General features: G+C 45.9%; 1 protein-coding gene and 1 long non-coding RNA gene across 2 annotated transcripts in view; one reads left to right on the top strand and one right to left on the bottom strand.

The window, feature by feature from the left end:
• Positions 1–19,153, top strand: part of LOC125621849 (uncharacterized) — a 28,740-nt gene extending 9,587 nt beyond the window's left edge. Inside the window, 2 exon segments of the mRNA XM_075119394.1 lie at positions 13,754–14,570; positions 14,572–19,153. Of these exon segments, the coding sequence (XP_074975495.1) occupies positions 13,762–14,570; positions 14,572–15,928 (2,166 nt within the window). The 5' untranslated portion in view covers positions 13,754–13,761 and the 3' untranslated portion in view covers positions 15,929–19,153.
• LOC125621821 (uncharacterized) lies at positions 269–8,872 on the bottom strand. Its single transcript, XR_012664943.1, has 3 exons — positions 8,638–8,872; positions 7,620–8,238; positions 269–351 (listed from the first exon to the last, which is right to left on the bottom strand). It is a non-coding gene; the product is annotated as an uncharacterized LOC125621821 (long non-coding RNA).
• Positions 19,154–20,234: the final 1,081 nt, after the last annotated feature.

Here is a 20,234-nt window from a genome sequence, read left to right as displayed (position 1 = left end):
GACTCCAAAATCTTTTTCTTGGTGGTAATTTAGCTAATTTATACAACATCATTTTATATGATGGGATTATTTATATGTGCAGTTGGGATTATGTCTACACTGGGGATAAAAGACCCGCTTGATCCTCCCTTAGCTAATATTACATAGCATTACAGATTAACATTTTACCTTCTTTGTACATATCTGACCATATACATACCAAAGCGTGGGTGTCTCCAATGAATAATTGTTTTACTCACAGCGGCTTCATATCACACAGTTTAAAATGTGTAATGATTCTGGGTTAAATCGCATGGCTTCCAGCAATGGGAAAGGTTCTCCAGGCTCACCCGTCCCCACATGCTGCTGCTCCTAGAGGAAAAGGGAGGTCAAAGCAGTGCAGGGGGGCAGGGGAGAAGGAGGGGTATCAGAGTTATGTAGTGAGGGATGGAGGGGGTCTTCAGCTGAGCTACGCATAATGCCCCCCCACTCCTCTATCCATGCTCCCCAAGTCTGTCCTCCTTCCAAAAAAACACCTTAGCCCCAGTGACTCCATGCCAGTCCCTGCACTGTTCACACATCCTCTGCCCAGCTCCTCAACCTACAGGGCCCCTGCCAAAGTCTGCCCTGTATGGGGTGGGGGAGGATTGGGCTGGATCATAAGAGAGACAGGAAGACTCTGAGCTGGGGAGACGAGGCAGGGACTAACCATACAGACAGGGTTAAGGATTGCCCAGGAATCAGAGGGGAGAGCTGGGCTGTGGAACATAGAATATCAGGGTTGGAAGGGACCTCAGGAGGTCATCTAGTCCAGCCCCCTGCTCAAAGCAGGAACAATCCCCAATTTTTGGCCCAGATCCCTAAATGGCCCCCTCAAGGATTGAACTCACAACCCTGGGTTTAGCAGGTCAATGCTCAAACCACTGAGCTATCCCTCCTTCCCCCCATGGGGTTGCTGAAATTATATTTCAAAAGCTTTGTTAACGCAGAGTTAAGGTTGCCCAGCGCTGCCTCCTGCCCTTCCAGAATGGGGAGAGTGGCTAATACGGTTGCCACCTTTCTAAGGGCTTGTAACAGGATCCCAGAGGCCATGCCCCGTGCTCCACCTCTTCCTGAGGCCAGGCCCCTGATCTGCCTCCCACAAGGCCCCTGCCCCTTCTCTGCCTCTTCCCTACCACCCCATCAAAAAAAAACGGACATCAGGGCTTGTCAAACAGCACTTGGACTGGGTGAAAAACTGGATGGGTGGCAACCATAGTGGCTAAACTTAAACCTCTGAAAACCAGGAAGTACAGAGTCGAGGAACACATCACCCACACAACCCAACCTTATCTCTATCTTCGAGCAATACCCATCACACAGTAACAAACATGCTCTCACAGATACGACAGAACGCTTTGAGAACATAGCACATCAACACTGTAGAACAAACTTTAACATGTTCTTTATAGTAAAGCAAAACTTAGGTTTGGATCAGGTGTAGCAAGCAGAAACTACCTCCACCTGGCCTTCACTCAAACACTGAGCGTGCTCCATGCAAACTCCCCCAGGTTTGCAAAATGTTGCTGTCACCATTCAGGGCAACTGTTTCTGCGTCTCCCCTCAGTGGTCCAGCAACAGCATCCATTCTCAGCCTTCTGGCTCCGCGGGTGTTGCCTCTCTTGGGTGGAGACCCGCATCCCTCTCCCTTCTGACTGGGGTATTTCCAGGCTGCACAGTTCCCCGCCTTCCCTGTATTATTCTCAGCACAAACAGGTTGCCTAAAGACACCTGCTTGTTTTCTCTTCCGAGATGGTTAACAGCTGTGATTGCTACAGTTATAAGGTACCACACACCACTTCCTAAGCAAGTCTGCTTTATTCATAAGGCAAAAAACATTACAGAGAAAACAGATTAAAAACAATTAAAAAAACCCAACCTTACAGTCCACCAGAGTTAACCCCAACCCTAAAAGGGTTCTGGCTGGGGCAGTTCTTCAACCCTGAACCCAAGGGGGATTTCCTTATTACAAGCTCGTCACAGCTTCATCTCAGAACAAGCATGCACTCTTATGGGACCTCAGAAGGCCACATCCTTCCAATGCTCCTCTAAGGATTGGCGTGCTCCGTGGACCAGGAGCCTGTCCATTTGCTGGATCAGGAAGAAGACCATGAGCCAGTTTAAAACCAGGCTATTTATCCAAAAATCCTTCCTTTGTCTGTTGGTCCCTGGAAAGAATCCAGTTTGAAGTAGTATATGTGCATGTCTCCGGGGGCGGCTTGAAAAGGTTGATAATGGAGGAAGTTAATTGGCTTTCCCTCCCACTAGAGAAGATACAATGCAATAATAACGCATACACAATTGCATGTTTAATACAATGGACCCCACTGGTCTTAACCCTCATTCAATGTTTTAACTTAGTTCAATAAAGTTCATTCAGGATATTGTAGGATATTATCAGTCTCTTGCAGTTCCTACCCCTTCACCCTTGCTCTGAAGATTCTTTCTGAGATGTTGCCTTTGCTTACCCCTCACTTAGTCCTGGAGACCAATGACAACCTACAGCACTTCATGCAGGAATGAGGCATGGTTGGCCCATCAAGGTACACCTGCTCTTCGCCTCATATCAGTCACAGCTCTACCAACCTGCCGCAACTACTCCCTCCACTGTTCAATACACCTACACCGAACGCAGTTAATAGCAGTTGGAATGCATGCAGATAAATGCACAAACAATGGCACAGTTTCACAGTCTTTCCACGTACCTACGTATGCTGCCACTTTTGCTGAGCCACACCCAATATCTATCGTACTCCAGGGAGCAGAGTTAAGTCAAATGTACCCACTTTCAAATTCCTCCTCAATACTCTCCTTTGCTGTTACACCTACAAAAAATCCTTGGCTGCTTGTGTTCAGAGACCGCTACCTATCATGCCTCCTTGTACTCCCCCATCTGTCTGCATTTGATGTCTGTTGTATTATTGTTGGAATGTAAGTTGCTTGGGGCAGGGAAAATCTTTTTGTGCTGTGTTTGTACAATGCATAGGGCCATGGGATCCTGGTCCATGTGTAGAGTTCCTAGGTGCTATGGTCAATAATAATAATAACAAATTAGGGCTGTCAATTAATTGCTGTTAACTCACACGATTAACTCAAAAAAATTAATCGTGATTAAAAAAATTAATCATAATTTGTCATAAATATAAAGGGAAGGGTAAACACCTTTAAAATACCTCCTGGCCAGAGGAAAAACCCTTTCACCTGTAAAGGGTTAAGAAGCTAGGATAACCTTGCTGGCACCTGATCAAAATGACCAATGAGGAGACAAGATACTTTCAAAAGCTGGAGGGAGGGAGAAACTAAGTCTCTCTCTGTCTGTGTGTGTGATGCATTTGCCAGAGACAGAACAGGAATGGAGTCTTAGAACTTAGTAAGTAATCTAGCTAGATATGTGTTAGATTCTGTTTGTTTAAATGGCTGAGAAAATAAGCTGTGCTGAATGGAATGGATATTCCTGTTTTTGTGTCTTTTTGTAACTTAAGGTTTTGCCTAGAGGGATTCTCTATGTTTTGAACCTGATTACCCTATAAGGTATTTACCATCCTGATTTTACAGAGGTGATTCTTTTCCTTTTTCTTCTATTAAAATTCTTCTTTTAAGAACCTGATTGTTTTTTTCATTGTTCTTGAGATCCAGGGGTTTGGGTCTGTGTTCACCTATGTAAATTGGTGAGGATTTTTATCAAGCCTTCCCCAGGAAAGGGGGTGTAGGGTTTGGGGAGGATTTTGAGGGGAAAGACGTTTCCAAGCGGGCTCTTTCCCGGTTATATATCTGTTAGACGCTTGGTGGTGGCAGCAATAAAGTCCAAGGGAAAAAGGAAAATAGTTTTAACCTAAGCTGGTAAAAATAAGCTTAGGAGGTTTTCATGCAGGTCCCCACATCTGTACCCTAGAGTTCAGAGTGGGGAAGGAATCATAGAATCATAGAATATCAGGGTTGGAAGGGACCCCTGAAGGTCATCTAGTCCAAGCCCCTGCTCGAAGCAGGACCAATTCCCAGTTAAATCATCCCAGCCAGGGCTTTGTCAAGCCTGACCTTAAAAACCTCTAAGGAAGGAGATTCTACCACCTCCCTAGGTAACGCATTCCAGTGTTTCACCACCCTCTTAGTCAAAAAGTTTTTCCGAATATCCAATCTAAACCTCCCCCACTGCAACTTGACACAATTAATCACAGTTTTAATCACACTGTTAAACAATAATAGAATACCAAATTGAAATTTATTAAATATTTTTGGATGTTTTTCTACATTTTCAAATATATTGATTTCAATTACAACACCAAATACAAAGTGTACAGTGCTCCCTTTATATTCTTATTTTTTATTACAAATATTTGCACTGTAAAAATGATACACAAAATAAATAGTATTTTTCAATTCACCTAATACAAGTACTGCAGTGCAATTTCTTTATCATTAAAGTGTAATTTAGAAATGTAGATTTTTTTGTTTGTTACAGAACTGTACTCAAAACAAAACAATGTAAAACGTTAGCGTGTACAAGTGCACTCAGTCCTACTTCTTGTTCGGCCAATCGCTCAGACAAACAAGTTTTAATTTTGAGTGCAGTTATTTTTTTGTACATAATTCTACATTTGTAAGTTCAACTTTCATGATAAAGAGATTGCACTACAATACTTGTATTAGGTGAATTGAAAAATACTATTTCATAGAATCATAGAAATCAGGGTTGGAAGGGACCTCAGGAGGTCATCTAGTCCAACCCCCTGCTCAAAAGCAGGACCCATCCCCAATTAAATCATCCCTGCGAGGGCTTTGTCAAGCCTGACCTTAAAAACTTCTAAGGAAGGAGATTCCACCACCTCCCTAGGCAACGCATTCCAGTGTTTCACCACCCTCCTAGTGAAAAAGTTTTTCCTAATATCCAACCTAAACCTCCCCCACTGCAACTTGAGACCATTACTCCTTGTCCTGTCCTCTTCCACCACTGAGAATAGTCTAGAACCATCCTCTCTGGAACCACCTCTCAGGTAGTTGAAAGCAGCTATCAAATCCCCCCTCATTCTTCTCTTCCGCAGACTAAACAATCCCAGTTCCCTCAGCCTCTCCTCATAAGTCATGTGTTCCAGACCCCTAATCATTTTTGTTGCCCTTCGCTGGACTCTCTCCAATTTATCCTTCTTGTAGTGCGGGGCCCAAAACTGGACACAGTACTCCAGATGAGGCCTCACCAATGTTGAATAGAGGGGGACGATCACGTCCCTCGATCTGCTCGCTATGCCCCTACTTATACATCCCAAAATGCCATTGGCCTTCTTGGCAACAAGGGCACACTGTTGACTCATATCCAGCTTCTCGTCCACTGTCACCCCTAGGTCCTTTTCCGCAGAACTGCTGCCTAGCCATTCGGTCCCTAGTCTGTAGCTGTGCATTGGGTTCTTCCGTCCTAAGTGCAGGACCCTGCACTTATCCTTATTGAACCTCATCAGATTTCTTTTGGCCCAATCCTCCAATTTGTCTAGGTCCCTCTGTATCCTATCTCTGCCCTCCAGTGTGTCCTCCCAGTTTAGTATCATCCGCAAATTTGCTGAGAGTGCAATCCACACCATCCTCCAGATCATTTATGAAGATATTGAACAAAACCGGCCCCAGGACCGACCCTTGGGGCACTCCACTTGACACCGGCTGCCAACTAGACATGGAGCCATTGATCACTACCCGTTGAGCCCGACAATCTAGCCAACTTTCTACCGACCTTATAGTGCATTCATCCAGCCCAAACTTCTTTAACTTGCTGACAAGAATACTGTGGGAGACCATGTCAAAAACTTTGCTAAAGTCAAGATACAATACATCCACTGCTTTCCCTTCATCCACAGAACCAGTAATCTCATCATAGAAGGCGATTAGATTAGTCAGGCATGACCTTCCCTTGGTGAATCCATGCTGACTGTTCCTGATCACTTTCCTCTCATGTAAGTGCTTCAGAATTGATTCTTTGAGGACCTGCTCCATGATTTTTCCGGGGACTGAAGTGAGGCTGACTGGCCTGTAGTTCCCAGGATCCTCCTTCTTCCCTTTTTTAAAGATTGGCACTACATTAGCCTTTTTCCAGTCATCCGGGACTTCCCCCGTTCGCCACGAGTTTTCAAAGATAAAGGCCAATGGCTCTGCAATCACAGCCGCCAGTTCCTTTAGCACTCTCGGATGCAACTCGTCCGGCCCCATGGACTTGTGCACGTCCAGCTTTTCTAAATAGTCCCTAACCACCTCTTTCTCCACAGAGGGCTGGCCATCTATTCCCCATGTTGTGATGCCCAGCGCAGCAGTCTGGGAGCTGACCTTGTTCGTGAAGACAGAGGCAAAAAAAGCATTGAGTACATTAGCTTTTTCCACATCCTCTGTCACTAGGTTGCCTCCCTCACTCATTAAGGGGCCCACACTTTCCTTGGCTTTCTTCTTGTTGCCAACATACCTGAAGAAACCCTTCTTGTTACTCTTAACGTCTCTCGCTAGCTGCAGCTCCAGGTGCAATTTGGCCCTCCTAATTTTATTCCTACATGCCCGAGCAATATTTTTATACTCTTCCCCGATCATATGTCCAACCTTCCACTTCTTGTAAGCTTCTTTTTTATGCCTAAGATCCGCTAGGATTTCACTGTTAAGCCAAGCTGGTCGCCTGCCATATTTACTATTCTTTCGACACATCGGGATGGTTTGTCCCTGTAACCTCAACAGGGATTCCTTGAAATACAGCCAGCTCTCCTGGACTCCTTTCCCCTTCATGTTAGTCCCCCAGGGGATCCTACCCATCCGTTCCCTGAGGGAGTCGAAGTCTGCTTTCCTGAAGTCCAGGGTCCGTATCCTGCTGCTTACCTTTCTTCCCTGTGTCAGGATCCTGATCTCAACCAACTCATGGTCACTGCCTCCCAGATTCCCATCCACTTTTGCTTCCCCTACTAATTCTTCCCAGTTTGTGAGCAGCAGGTCAAGAAAAGCTCCCCCCCAGTTGGCTCCTCTAGCACTTGCACCAGGAAATTGTCCCCTATGCTTTCCAAAAACTTCCTGGATTGTCTGTGCACCGCTGTATTGCTCTCCCAGCAGATATCAGGAAAATTAAAGTCACCCATGAGAACCAGGGCATGCGATCTAGTAGCTTCCGCGAGCTGCTGGAAGAAAGCCTCATCCACCTCATCCCCCTGGTCCGGTGGTCTATAGCAGACTCCCACCACTACATCACTCTTGTTGCTCACACTTCTAAACTTAATCCAGAGACACTCAGGTTTTTCTGCAGTTTCGTACCGGAGCTCTGAGCAGTCATACTGCTCCCTTACATACAGTGCTACTCCCCCACCTTTTCTGCCCTGCCTGTCCTTCCTGAACAGTTTATAACCATCCATGACAGTACTCCAGTCATGTGAGTTATCCCACCAAGTCTCTGTTATTCCAATAACATCATAATTCCTTGACATCACCAGGACCTCCAGTTCTCCCTGCTTGTTTCCAAGGCTTTGTGCATTCGTATATAAGCACTTGAGATAACCTGCTAATCGCCCCTCATTCTCAGTATGAGGCAGGAGCCCTCCCCTCACAGACATTCCTGCCTGTGCTTCCTCCCGGTATCCCGCTTTCCCACTTACCTCAGGGCTTTGGTCTCCTTCCCCCGGTGAACCTAGTTTAAAGCCCTCCTCACGAGGTTAGCCAGCCTGCTGGCAAAGATGCTCTTCCCTCTCTTCGTAAGGTGGAGCCCGTCTCTGCCCAGCACTCCTCCTTCATGGAACACCATCCCATGGTCAAAGAATCCAAAGCCTTCTCTCTGACACCACCTGCGTAGCCATTCGTTGACTTCCACGATTCAACGGTCCCTACCCAGGCCTTTTCCTTCCACGGGGAGGATGGACGAGAACACCACTTGTGCCTCAAACTCCTTTATCCTTCTTCCCAGAGCCACGTAGTCCGCAGTGAAACATGAAAGCGGTTAGTTACCTGTGTCCGCGTTGCTGGAACCTGGACATTCCCCCTTCTTCTTCTGGAGGTCACATGTTGCCAAGCTTCTTCACTGGCCTCTTGGCTCCGCTGTGCAACCTGCTCTAAATCTTTAGAGATTTGTGCCCGTAGAAGCATATCCTGACTTTTGTCCAGAAAATCCTCCGTTTCTCGTATGCAACGCAGGGTCGTTATCTGTTGCTCCAGACCTTCAATCTTCTCTTCCAGTATGGAGACCAGCTTGCACTTTGTACACACAAAGTTGCTTCTGTCCTGTGGAAGAAAGACAAACATGGCACATCCAGTGCAGGTCACAACAGCTGAAACCCCCCCCCCCCTTCCATATCACCTTCTTACTATGAGCTTCCTCAGAGAAGTTGGCAAGATGTAAGCCTCACTGGGCTCACTCCAGGCGAACTCCCAGGCAAACTCCTGCTGTGTGCTGATCTGCTGTCCCCCGCTGCTCAGCTGGTTCGCCGCCGCTCAGCTGGTTCGGGAAGCTCTGGCTATTTTTAAACAGCCAGGCTCCCCTCAAACAAACAAACAGACTGCCCCAGTGCCCGCCCCCTGCAGGCTACCAGACAATCAGACACTCGCTCAGGCTCTCACACTGCCCTCCCAGCAAACACACACTCGGATACTTACTCAGCAAACAGGCACTTGGATACTCACCAATCCCAGGCAAACTCCTGCTGTGTGCTGCTCTGCTGTCCCGCGCCGCTCAGCTGGTTCGCGAAGCTCTGGCTATTTTTAAACAGCCAGGCTCCCCTCAAACAAACAAACAGACAGCCCCAGTGCCCGCCCCCTGCAGGCTACCAGCCAATCAGACACTCGCTCAGGCTCTCACACTGCCCTCCCAGCAAACACACACTCGGATACTTACTCAGCAAACTTATTTTCTTTTTTACAGTGCAAATATTTGTAATAAAATAATAATATAAAGTGAGCACTGTACACTTTGTATTCTGTGTTGTAATTGAAATAAATATATTTGAAAATGTAGAGAAAAATCCACAAATATTTAAATAAATGGTATTTTATTAACAGTGCAATTAATCATGATTAATTTTTTAACTGCTTGACAGCCTTAATAATAATAAATTTAATAAAATACTGTCATCACAAGGACTACAAGATGGGGAAAGGTGAGGAATTCTGAGAGGGAGACCCCTCTCTTTCAGAATTCACTACCCCTGTACTTGCAAAGAAGAGAAATGTGGTGATGGTGGTTTTTTTAAACAGGAAATGGGAAAGAAAAATATGATTCGCCCTCAGCAGTTTCTGACACCACACCTGCTCTGCGCTGTAATAAACTGGCCAAGTCTTTTCTTAATATGATAGAGTCTAGAAGTGTTTGAAGGAAGCTTTGCTAAGAGCTCTCCCCAGACAGAAGGGTGCTGTGATCCTGAGATAATTGTAGCTGGATAAAGCTCAGACTGTTAGAAATAAATATACAGGGTCTTTCTCCCAGTGGGAAATAGGTAGGGGGTGCCAGCGGGCTGCCACCATTATAGGAACAGACTCTAGGGATAGATAAAGGGCTCAGGGAGGGACAGACATATGATATATGGTTCCTACCCTGTTCCCCCTCTCCCAGTGCCGTACTCTGTTTATACGGCATATCATCCAACACGGCCCTAGAATCTTGGGGTTCTAGATTCCTCTTTAATGTGACTTGTAGCTCTGGTTGCATTTTTCTTTTCCTTCACCACATGGACTGCTAACATGGTCTGGAACCATTCTGGGAACACTGTGGGCTAAGAACACATCTGGGGTGAGTTCAGAGGGGGGCTATGTGAAGAACTGATTCACTGTGTCTGAACACCTGAAGATGGCCATGTTAGCCTCTTATCCTAGAAGAAAAGAATGAGAAAGACATCATAGCTGTTCAGGTCCAGGACAGAGCTAGGAACAGAATCAAGGTCTCCTTAGTGCCTGTCTAGTTCCCATCCACTAGGCCCCACTGTCTCTCAGCTGGCTGCATGCAAGGGAGCCCTGCTATAGCAATAACCAAAGGTGGCATCGGTCGGTGACTGGAGAGAGAATTAAAGCTTCCTTCCCCTAATTTTAACTCTTCACTTTTAAACACCACTTTCCTCTTTCATAATAAAAGATCAGTAAAAATTGCACCCGGCTGCAAGTGAGTGAATAAACTCACCCAGCCTGCAGGGAGTCCATGCTCCATCTAACCCGGGACTATTTCTACTCCAGATCTCTCCGATGGAGCCAGGGGAGGAGCCGGGCCCCTTGGATGCAGAGGAAGGGGAGATCGTGAGAGGCACCTGCACAAGTGAGGAGTTTGTTAAGCCAACTCAGAAACCATGGGCAAGTGAACGAAACAGCTGGCTTTTTCACCAAGGCCCCGTGAGGCTCCCAGTTCTGCCCCTCTTCACCCATGTTAGGGTTGTCCCAGCAGGGGTCACATCCTCCTGGCAGGTGTGTCAGTCATGACTTCCTTCCCATACTCACTGACTGACAAATACACCTCTCTCCCGCTCATCCTCTGTCCTTTCCTGGTGGTTGAGGTGTTATGTGGGAGCAGAACTGGTCCCTCTGCTTTGTGGGATTTGGCCCCTAATTTCAGACCATATCATTATAACCTCCACAAAACTGAGGAGGTTAGTTAAATAGAAATTAAAAGGTACAGCACCAAAAGTGAAATCTCTGCAAGCTGCATGGAAACTTTTTAAAGACACCATAACAGAGGCTCAACTTAAATGTATACCCCAAATTAAAAAACATAGTAAGAAAAGCAAAAAAGAGCCACCGTGGCTAGTAAAAGAAGCAGTGAGAGGCAAAAAGGCATCCTTTAAAAAGTGGAAGTTAAATCCTAATGAGGAAAATAGAAAGGAGCATAAACTCTGGCAAATGAAGTGTAAAAATACAATGAGGGAGGCCAAAGAAGAATTTGAAGAACTGCCAGCCAAAGACTCCAAAAGTAATAGCAACATTTTTTAAAAATATATCAGAAAGCCTGCGAAACAACCAGTGGGGCCACTGGCCGATCGAGGTGCTAAAGGAGCACTCAAAGACGATAAGGCCATTGCGGAGAAACTAAATGAATTCTTTGCATCGGTCTTCACGGCTGAGGATGTGAGGGAGATTCCCAAACCTGAGCCATTCTTTTTAGGTGACAGATCTGAGGAACTGTCCCAGACTGAGGTATCATTAGAGGAGGTTTTGGAACAAATTGATAAATTAAATAGCAGTAAGTCATCAGGACCAGATGGCATTCACCCAAGAGTTGTGAAGGAACTCAAATGTGAAATTGCAGACCTACTAAGTGTAGTCTGTAACCTATCATTTAAATCAGCTTCTGTACCCGATGACTGGAGGATAGCTAATGTGACACCAGCTTTTAAAAAGAGCTCCAGAGGTGATCCTGGCAATTAAATACCTGTAAGCCTGACTTCAGTACCAGGCAAACTGGTTGAAACTATAATAAAGAACAATATTGTCAGACATATAAATGAACATAATTTGTTGAGGAAGAGTCAACATGGTTTTAATAAAGGGAAATCATGCCTCACCAATCCATTAGAATTCTTTGCGAGGGTCAACAAGCATGTGGACCAAGGGGATCCAGTGGATATAGTGTATTTAGATTTTCAGAAAGTCTTTGACAAGATCCAAAAGAAATCTGATGATGGGCCAAAAGAAATCTGATGAGGTTCAACAAGAATAAGTGCAGGGTCCTGCACTTAGGACGGAAGAACCCAATGCACTGCTACAGACTAGGGACCGAATGGCTAGGCAGCAGTTCTGCAGAAAAGGACCTAGGGGTGACAGTGGACGAGAAGCTGGATATGAGTCAACAGTGTGCCCTTGTTGCCAAGAAGGCCAATGGCATTTTGGGATGTATAAGTAGGGGCATAGCCAGCAGATTGAGGGACGTGATCGTTCCCCTCTATTCGACATTGGTGAGGCCTCATCTGGAGTACTGTGTCCAGTTTTGGGCCCCGCACTACAAGAAGGATGTGGATAAATTGGAGAGAGTCCAGCGAAGGGCAACAAAAATGATTAGGGGTCTGGAACACATGACTTATGAGGAGAGGCTGAGGGAACTGGGGTTGTTTAGTCTGCAGAAGAGAAGAATGAGGGGGATTTGATAGCTGCTTTCAACTACCTGAGAGGTGGTTCCAGAGAGGATGGTTCTAGACTATTCTCAGTGGTAGAAGAGGACAGGACAAGGAGTAATGGTCTCAAGTTGCAGTGGGGGAGGTTTAGGTTGGATATTAGGAAAAACTTTTTCACTAGGAGGGTGGTGAAACACTGGAATGCGTTACCTAGGGAGGTGGTAGAATCTCCTTTCTTAGAAGTTTTTAAGGTCAGGGTTGACAAAGCCCTGGCTGGGATGATTTAATTGGGGATTGGTCCTGCTTTTGAGCAGGGGGTTGGACTAGATGACCACCTGAGGTCCCTTCCAACCCTGATATTCTATGATTCTATGATCCCTCACCAAAGGCTCTTATGCAAAGTAAGCTGCCACGGGATAAGAGGGAAGGTGCTCTCATAGATTGGTAACTGGTTAAAAGATAGGAAACAAAGGGTAGGTATAAATGGTCAGTTTTCAGAATGGACAGAGGTAAATAGTGGTGTCCCCCAGGAGTCTGTTCTGAGACCAGTCCTATTCAATATATTCATAAATGATCTGGGAAAAGGGGTAAACAGTGAGGCGGCAAAATTTGCAGATGATACAAAATTACTAAAGGTAGTTAAGACCCAGGCAGACTGCAAAGAGCTACAAAAGGATGTCTCAAAACTGGGTGACTGGGCAACAGAATGACAGATGAAATTCAATGTTGATAAATGCAAAGTAATGCACATTGGAAAGCATAATCCCAACTATACATATGAAATGATGGGGTCTAAATTAGCTGTTACCACTCAAGAAAGAGATCTTGGAGTCATTGTGGATAGTTCTCTGAAAACATCCACTCAATGTGCAGCGGCAGTCAAAAAAGCAAACAGAATGCTGGGAATAATGAAGAAAGGGATAGATAATAGGACAGAAAATATCATGTTGCCTCTATATAAATCCATGCTACACCCACATCTTGAATATTGCTTGCAGATGGGGTTGCCCCCATCTCAAAAAAGATATATTGGAATTGGAAAAGGTTCAGAAAAGGGCAACAAAAATGATTAGCAGTATGGAACGGCTTCCATATGAGGAGAGATTAATAAGACTGTGACTTTTCAGCTTGGAAAAGAGACGGCTAAGGGGAGATATGATTGAGGTCTATAAAATCATGACTGGTGTAGAGAAAGCAGATAAGGAAGTGTTGTTTACTACTTCTCATAACACAAGAACTAGGGGTCACCAAATGAAATTAATAGGCAATGGGTTTAAAACAAAGAAAAGGAAGTATTTCTTCACATAATGCACAGTCAACATGTGGAACTCCTTGCCAGAGAATGTTGTGAAGGCCAAGACTATAACAGGATTCAAAAAAGAACTAGATAAATTCATGGAGGATTGGTCCATTAATGGCTATTAGCCAGGATGGACAGGAATGGTGTCCCTAGCCTCTGTTTGCCAGAAGCTGGGAATGAGCAACAGGAGATGGATCACTTGATGATTACCTGTTCTGTTCCTTCCCTCTGGGACACCTAGCACTGGCAACTGTCGGAAGACAGGATACTGGGCTAGATGGACCCTTGGTCTGACCCAGTACGGCCATTCTTATGTTCTTATTTATTTCTGCTGTTTCCCCTTTCCGAGGATTCTTTACTTCCTAGCACAAGGAATGAATCAGGTCTCAGTTCTCCCTCTTTATTTCAACAGAGGATGGGATGGTGAAGATAAAGGAGGAGAATTGTCTGGAGGAAGCAAAATCACATTTGAGTTTATCGGGAATGTTGGCAGGGAAAGTTTCCTCGAGTCCTGAGCAGGTGGCGGAATGTGACTCTCAATGCATATCAGACAGTCAGGAAAAAATTCCTGGAGAGACATCACAGGGTAAAGCCGCTTCCACTGGCAGAGTTCTCAGGAAAACTAAAAATAACAAAGCCCATCAGAGAATTAACACTACAGAGAAACCTTATAACTGCCCTGAGTGTGGCCAAAGCTTCAGTGTGAGCTCAGACCATACTGTGCATCAGACAATCCACACTGATGAGAGACTCTATAAATGCATGGAGTGTGGGGAAATCTTCAATCGGAAATCAATCCTTGTTACTCACCAGAGAATCCACACTGGAGAGAAGCCTTATAAGTGCCATGACTGTGGGAAAAGCTTCCATCAGAACTCAACACTTAGGACACATGAGAAAATCCACAGGGCAGAGAAACCCTATGAGTGCCTACAATGTGGGAAAAGCTTCCAAGTGCGCTCCTACCTTCTTATGCACAAGAGGACCCACACTATAGATAAACCCTTTAAATGCTCCAACTGTGGGAAAAGCTTCTGTGCAAGCTCTGACCTTACGAAACATCAGAGAACCCACACAGGAGAGAGACCCTATAAATGCCCCGACTGTGGGAAAAGCTTCAGTGACTGCTCAGCCTTTATAAAACACAAGAAAATCCATGTGGCAGAGAAGCCCTATAACTGTATTGACTGTGGGAAAAGCTTCCTTGTGATTTCAGCCCTTACTGGCAATCCACTCGGGAGAGAGACCCTACAAGTGCCCTGACTGTGGGAAAAGCTTCATCCTGCGCTCATGCCTTATTAGACACCAGAGAATCCACAGTGGTGCTAAACCTTATACATGCCCCAACTGTGGGAAAAGCTTTCGTCTGAGCTCAACCCTTTGTACTCATCGGAAAATTCATACATCAGAGAAACCCTATGAGTGCCTCAAATGTGGGAAAAGATTCCGAGTGAGCTCCCACCTTCTTACACATGAGAGGATTCATACTGTAGATAAACCTTATAAATGCCCCGACTGTGGGAAAAGCTTCAATGTGAGGTCCTACCTTATCAAACATCAAAGAATCCACATGGGAGAGAGACCCTTTAAATGCCTTGAGTGCGGGAAAAGCTTCAATCGCAGATCAACTCTTATCACCCATCAGAGAATCCACACTGGAGAGAAGCCCTATAAAAGTCCTGATTGTGGGAAAAGCTTCAGTGTGAACTCAGACCTCATTGTACATCAGAGACTCCACACGGGAGAAAGACCCTATAAGTGCCTTGACTGTGGGAAAACTTTCTGTCTGAGCTCACACCTTACTAGACATCGGAGAAGCCACACCGGTGAGAGACCCTATAAATGCCTGGTCTGTGGGGAAAACTTCAGTGACTGCTCAGGACTCATTAAACACAGGAGAAACCACACAGGAGAAGAACCTTATAAATGCCCTGAGTTTGGGAAAAACTTTAGTGTGAATTCAGCCCTTATTGTACATCAAAGAACCCACACGGGAGAGAGACCCTATAAATGCCTTGTCTGTGGGAAGAGCTTCAGTGACTGCTCAGGACTCATTAAACACAGGAGAATCCACACAGAAGAGAAACCTTATAAATGCCCCGAATGTGGGAAAAGTTTCAGTGACAGTTCAAGCCTTATTAAACATAAGACAATCCACACAGGAGAGAGAATCTATAAATGCCCTGAATGTGGGAAAAGCTTTAGTCACAGCTCAGCCCTTTTGAAACACCAAAGAATCCACACAGGAGAGAGACCCTTTAAATGCCTGGACTGTGGGAACAGGTTCACGGACAGTTCAGCCCTCCGGAGACACCGGCGAATCCACTCAGAAGACAGGCCCTCTAAATGCCCCGACTGTGGGGAACGATTCAGTGTGACCTCAGGCCTTATTAGACACCAGAAAATTCACACTGAGGAGAGACCTTTTAAATGTAGTGAGTGTGGGAAAAGCTTCCAGTCAAACTCACTTCTTAAAACACATGAGAGGATGCATACGGGAGAAAAACCATATAAATGCCCCAAGTGTGGGAAAAGCTTCCGTCAGAGCTCCCACCTTATAAGGCATCAGAATATACACATGGAATAGGTGTTCACAATGTTTTTCATTGTTGCTTTTGTTATGGTGTTTCTCACAGTTCTGCTACACTCAGTCAAATGGGGATGATGGGATCTATGCTTGACTGGGTTTTACAGGGTACCCGCTATGGATTTAAAGGGTCTGTGCCATGCCCTGGCCACAAAGGCAGGCCCCCTGGCCTCAACACCTCCAAGACTGAGCCTTTGGACTCCAGCACTCCTGTTCCTCACTTTGAGCTCTGCCCAGTGAATCCATCTAAGGTAGACTCCTGGTCTGAGACCTCCACCCCTCCTCCGCCCCCAGGGATCAATGCACTTCAGGTGGTGTTGGTAGCAACACCAGGCAGGTGTTTTCCAAACAGGATAGGTTTAAATTATCAACTGGGATACAGTATCAGGAAGTCCTTAGGTTAACTTAGGCCATACCTACACTACCACATATGTTGGCAAAACTTACATCGCTCAGGGGTGTGAAAAAAACACAGCCCTGAGCAACAGAAATTTCACCGTGTGTGCACAGTGCTATGTCAGTGGGAGAAGTTGTCGTTGGGGGTGGTTTTAATTATGTTGATGGGTGAGAGCTCTTCCGTTGGCATAGGGTGGTTACTTGAGAGATCTTACAATGGTGCTGCTGCATCGGTACAGATGTGCTGCTGTAAGCTCTCTAGTGTAGACATAGCCTTAGAGAAGCAAAGGTTAAAACCAAGTTCAGACTGGTCAAAGCCATGGCTTCACAAATCCATGCTGTTGTAGGATTCATCTTCTTTCTCTGTCCTTCTATCTCTCAGTCCTGAATGAGAACTCCTACGTGTCTGTGAACCTTCTTCTTAAACAATGATCCCTGACACCTCTTGTCTCTGTTCTCTGGAAAAAGCGATGCTGTGTTCACACATTCAGCCTGCTTGAACCGCCTGTTGTTAAGTGTTAATGTGTGTCATTGTCTCTTCTGTATCCTCCACTGGTATGTTTTGGTTCCAGCCAGCTCCTGAGGGTGCATTCATGCCAACGCAGAGAGATCAAACATCATACGTCTCCTTCCCTGTTCCAGGAGAAGCATTTTATTCTCTCTGCATCCAATGAGTAACAATGCAAAGACAGATGGCCAACTGAGACTCATATTGGTCATAAAAATATCGCAGAAAATTCCCACATTCATTATAGATGGGTCCTGGGGCACTGAGAGATTGGTGATCTGGGAAGCAAAATGGAGAGTGCTGGGGAATATAATATTTGGAAGTTGGGTTGTTGCTGGATGGGCACAGGCAATGGGCGAGGGTGGTTGGGTGCTGGTGGGTGGGTTACTTGGAATCTGAGATAGGAGAACTGTCCTGAACTCTAAATGTTTTCCTTCTCCAACAGAGAATGAAAAGCAATATACCCCCAACTTCCATCCAACTCATGGTCTGTTACAAAACCTCAGCAGTGACTGTTAAAGCAGATTAAGTTCTCAAATACACAGGCTGTGGAAGAGTCAGATATGTTCAACTGTTGATACTTGAGAGTACGACTTCACCAGTCAGGCTATGCAGAGGGTTGAATGGGGTGAATGTTTCTTTTTGGTGTCTGTTAGCAATGGAAGTGAAAGCCTTATGGAGCATTGGTGCATGTTATCCACAGTGTTGTAGCTGATATGAAGGTGGCAAGGAATACAGGAGTCTTTTCCTTCTAATTCCCATGTTTTAAGGTGACTGGCATATGTTCTGATGCCACCTTAGCTGTCACTAAATGCAGTTTTCTTTGTGCTACTTATATATAGAAACTTTCAAACAAATGTTTTTCCCTAATATTCTGAGCTCACGTTTTTTCTCCTCCGTCCCAAAACCCTGATTTTTCGAGTAGAAGTGGCTCATGGTAGGTAGTGTTCAAGTCAAGCCAGCCTTTACAAATCATTTTTCAAAGTGAAAAATGCTCTCCAACATCTTCTTACTGGTTCCTTTTTGTTGTCTCTGTCCATCATTTCTGTTGCAACCAAAGTCTAACTTTCAGCCCCTCCCTCTTCTGTCTTCAAAAATAAAACTTCTCGCCTTCTAAAAAATGCTAGTGAACTCTCTGTGGGAGGGAGAAAATGTCCAGAACATGTCAAAAAAAATGTTTTTGAGGAGAAGAAGACCTCCCCCTCCCAAGGACCTCCTTGAAATTTTGATCACATGTAGGTGCTGCGTATGGCAACAGAAAGAGTTTTTCTGATGACATAGGGAGTGTCTACACTGCAATGCAAGCCCAGGGTTAGCGGGACTCGAGTCAGCAGATGCTGCGTTTGAGAAACAAGGGTTTGAACATTTGCACTGATTGCCAAACCCAGGTTTAGAATTTTTTAGCATCCACACTGCAGTACACAGATCTGAGTCCAACCAACCAGATAGCAGACTTCCTAGCACTCTCTGGAAGTGTGGCTGGTCTAGATCTTCATTCCTGGTGCGGCGTGGGAAATCTTAACTATCCACACTGCACATTGCAGGAAGTTTGAACAGCCACCAAGACATCCTGCCAAATCGTCATTTTGATCTGTGTGCTTCCAGAAACTGGAGCCAGCAACATGAAGGAGTAGACCAGGGGTAGTCAATAGGTGCCCTGTGGTCCAAATCCGAACCGCCATAGTCTTTTCAGCGGACTGTGGGGGGCGCTGGAGCTTACGGCTTCAGTCCCGCTGGCACTCGTGCCAGAATTTGGGGCTTGAGCCCTGCGAGGATCCCCGTGCACCCCAGCGCGCCAGTCAGGGCTCCATTTAGAGAGGGTAGGGAGAACACCTGTCCCCGAGAGTTTCGAGTCAGCCCTGGGCATTCGCCACTGTGGCTTGCTGTGCTTGTCACAACCTTTGTGAAGCCAGAGGTGGGCCATTTACTCCTGAATGGACCTAGGATGATGATGGGCCACTGCACTGGTGCACTCAGCGACCACAGCTGGATCTGGATGTACCCAGGCAACGGAAATCAGGGGTGCTTTGTGCTCTTGCATTATGGATGCGCATGGGCCAATGGAAGAAGGAGAATAGTACCTCTATGAATGGGCTTGTGTTTGGGGAGTGGGGTGACATTGATTGCTTTTATGGGAGGGGAAGTTGATTGCCACGAATTGTACTTTTGAATGATGTGACCACTTATGAAATAGGATTGGGGGGAGGAAGCAGTGTGGATTGATGTATATAGCTGTATCGAGACCTGTGTTTTGCTTAGAACTTCCCAGTTGTCCCTGATCATGTGTTTCCCTTTATTATTTGAAATACACCTTTATACGATGTGTTGCAGTGATGGCGATACAATTCTTTATTGAATAAAAAACCTTTATTTTTACACATGAATTGGAAAAGCACAATATTAAACCCTTGTCTGCCCAGCCAGCTTTGCCACTAGCCCACCAAAACACCAGCAACACCACAAGCTCTAAAAGTAACCAAGAACAAAGTGCATAAACAAGTGCAAACGGATGAGCTATGTACAAGACCTCCCCCTCTACCCCCACACTATTGCTTGTCCCTGGCTCCCTGTTCTCCTTCCCCCTCCTTCGATGTTTGCCACACACTTGGTGCTGAGGCAGGGGGGTGAAGGCGTTCACAGGAGAGGGGTTCAGCACTGAGGACTCCACGGGGCACAGCTGTCCTGTCCAGATGCTCATAGGTCCCAACTGCACTGGCCACCCAGCCATGAAGTTGTCCAAGCTGTTTCTGGCACGCAGGCCAGGATACTGCAGTGAGCATGCAGAACCATGGTGTGGGTGCTGCAGGAGTCTGTGCCTTTGCAGCCATTAGAGACAGTAGCCACTCAAACGGTTCTCTCTCTGGTGTGTTTTATCTTCCTCCCTTAACTGCCGTTCTTGTTCCAGCGACTGTGAAGTGAGTGCCTGCTGTTACCCTATCCTCATGCTGCAAAGCCAGCCCAAGCCTTTCCCATGTCTTTCCTCTTGCTGCAAGTCCCTTTGCCTTTGGCACTCGACTGCATGTTGGCCCCATCCAGAATATCAACCATCAGTTCATCATGAAAACGCTTCCTCTTGGAACAGTCTGCGAAGGCACAGGGAGCCAGGCTTCTGCAAGTATGGGCAAGCTGTGGAGGTATGAATATAAGAACAGCCATACTGAGTCAGACCAAAGGTCCATCTAGCCCAGTGTCCTGTCTTCAGACAGCGGCCAATGCTAGGTGTCCCAGAGGGAATGAACCGAACAGGCAATCATCATGTGATCAATCCCCTGTCACCCATTCCCAGCTTCCGGCAAACAGAGGCTAGGGACAGCATCCCTGCCCATCTTGGCTAATGGCCATTGATGGACCTATCCTCCATGAATTTATCTAGTTCTTTTTTGAACCCTGGAGCCTGCAGAG

Source organism: Caretta caretta, chromosome 14 (genome assembly GCF_965140235.1).
Source record: "Caretta caretta isolate rCarCar2 chromosome 14, rCarCar1.hap1, whole genome shotgun sequence".
Lineage (NCBI taxonomy): Eukaryota > Metazoa > Chordata > Testudines > Cheloniidae > Caretta > Caretta caretta.
This window is presented reverse-complemented; position numbering and strand designations above follow the sequence as displayed.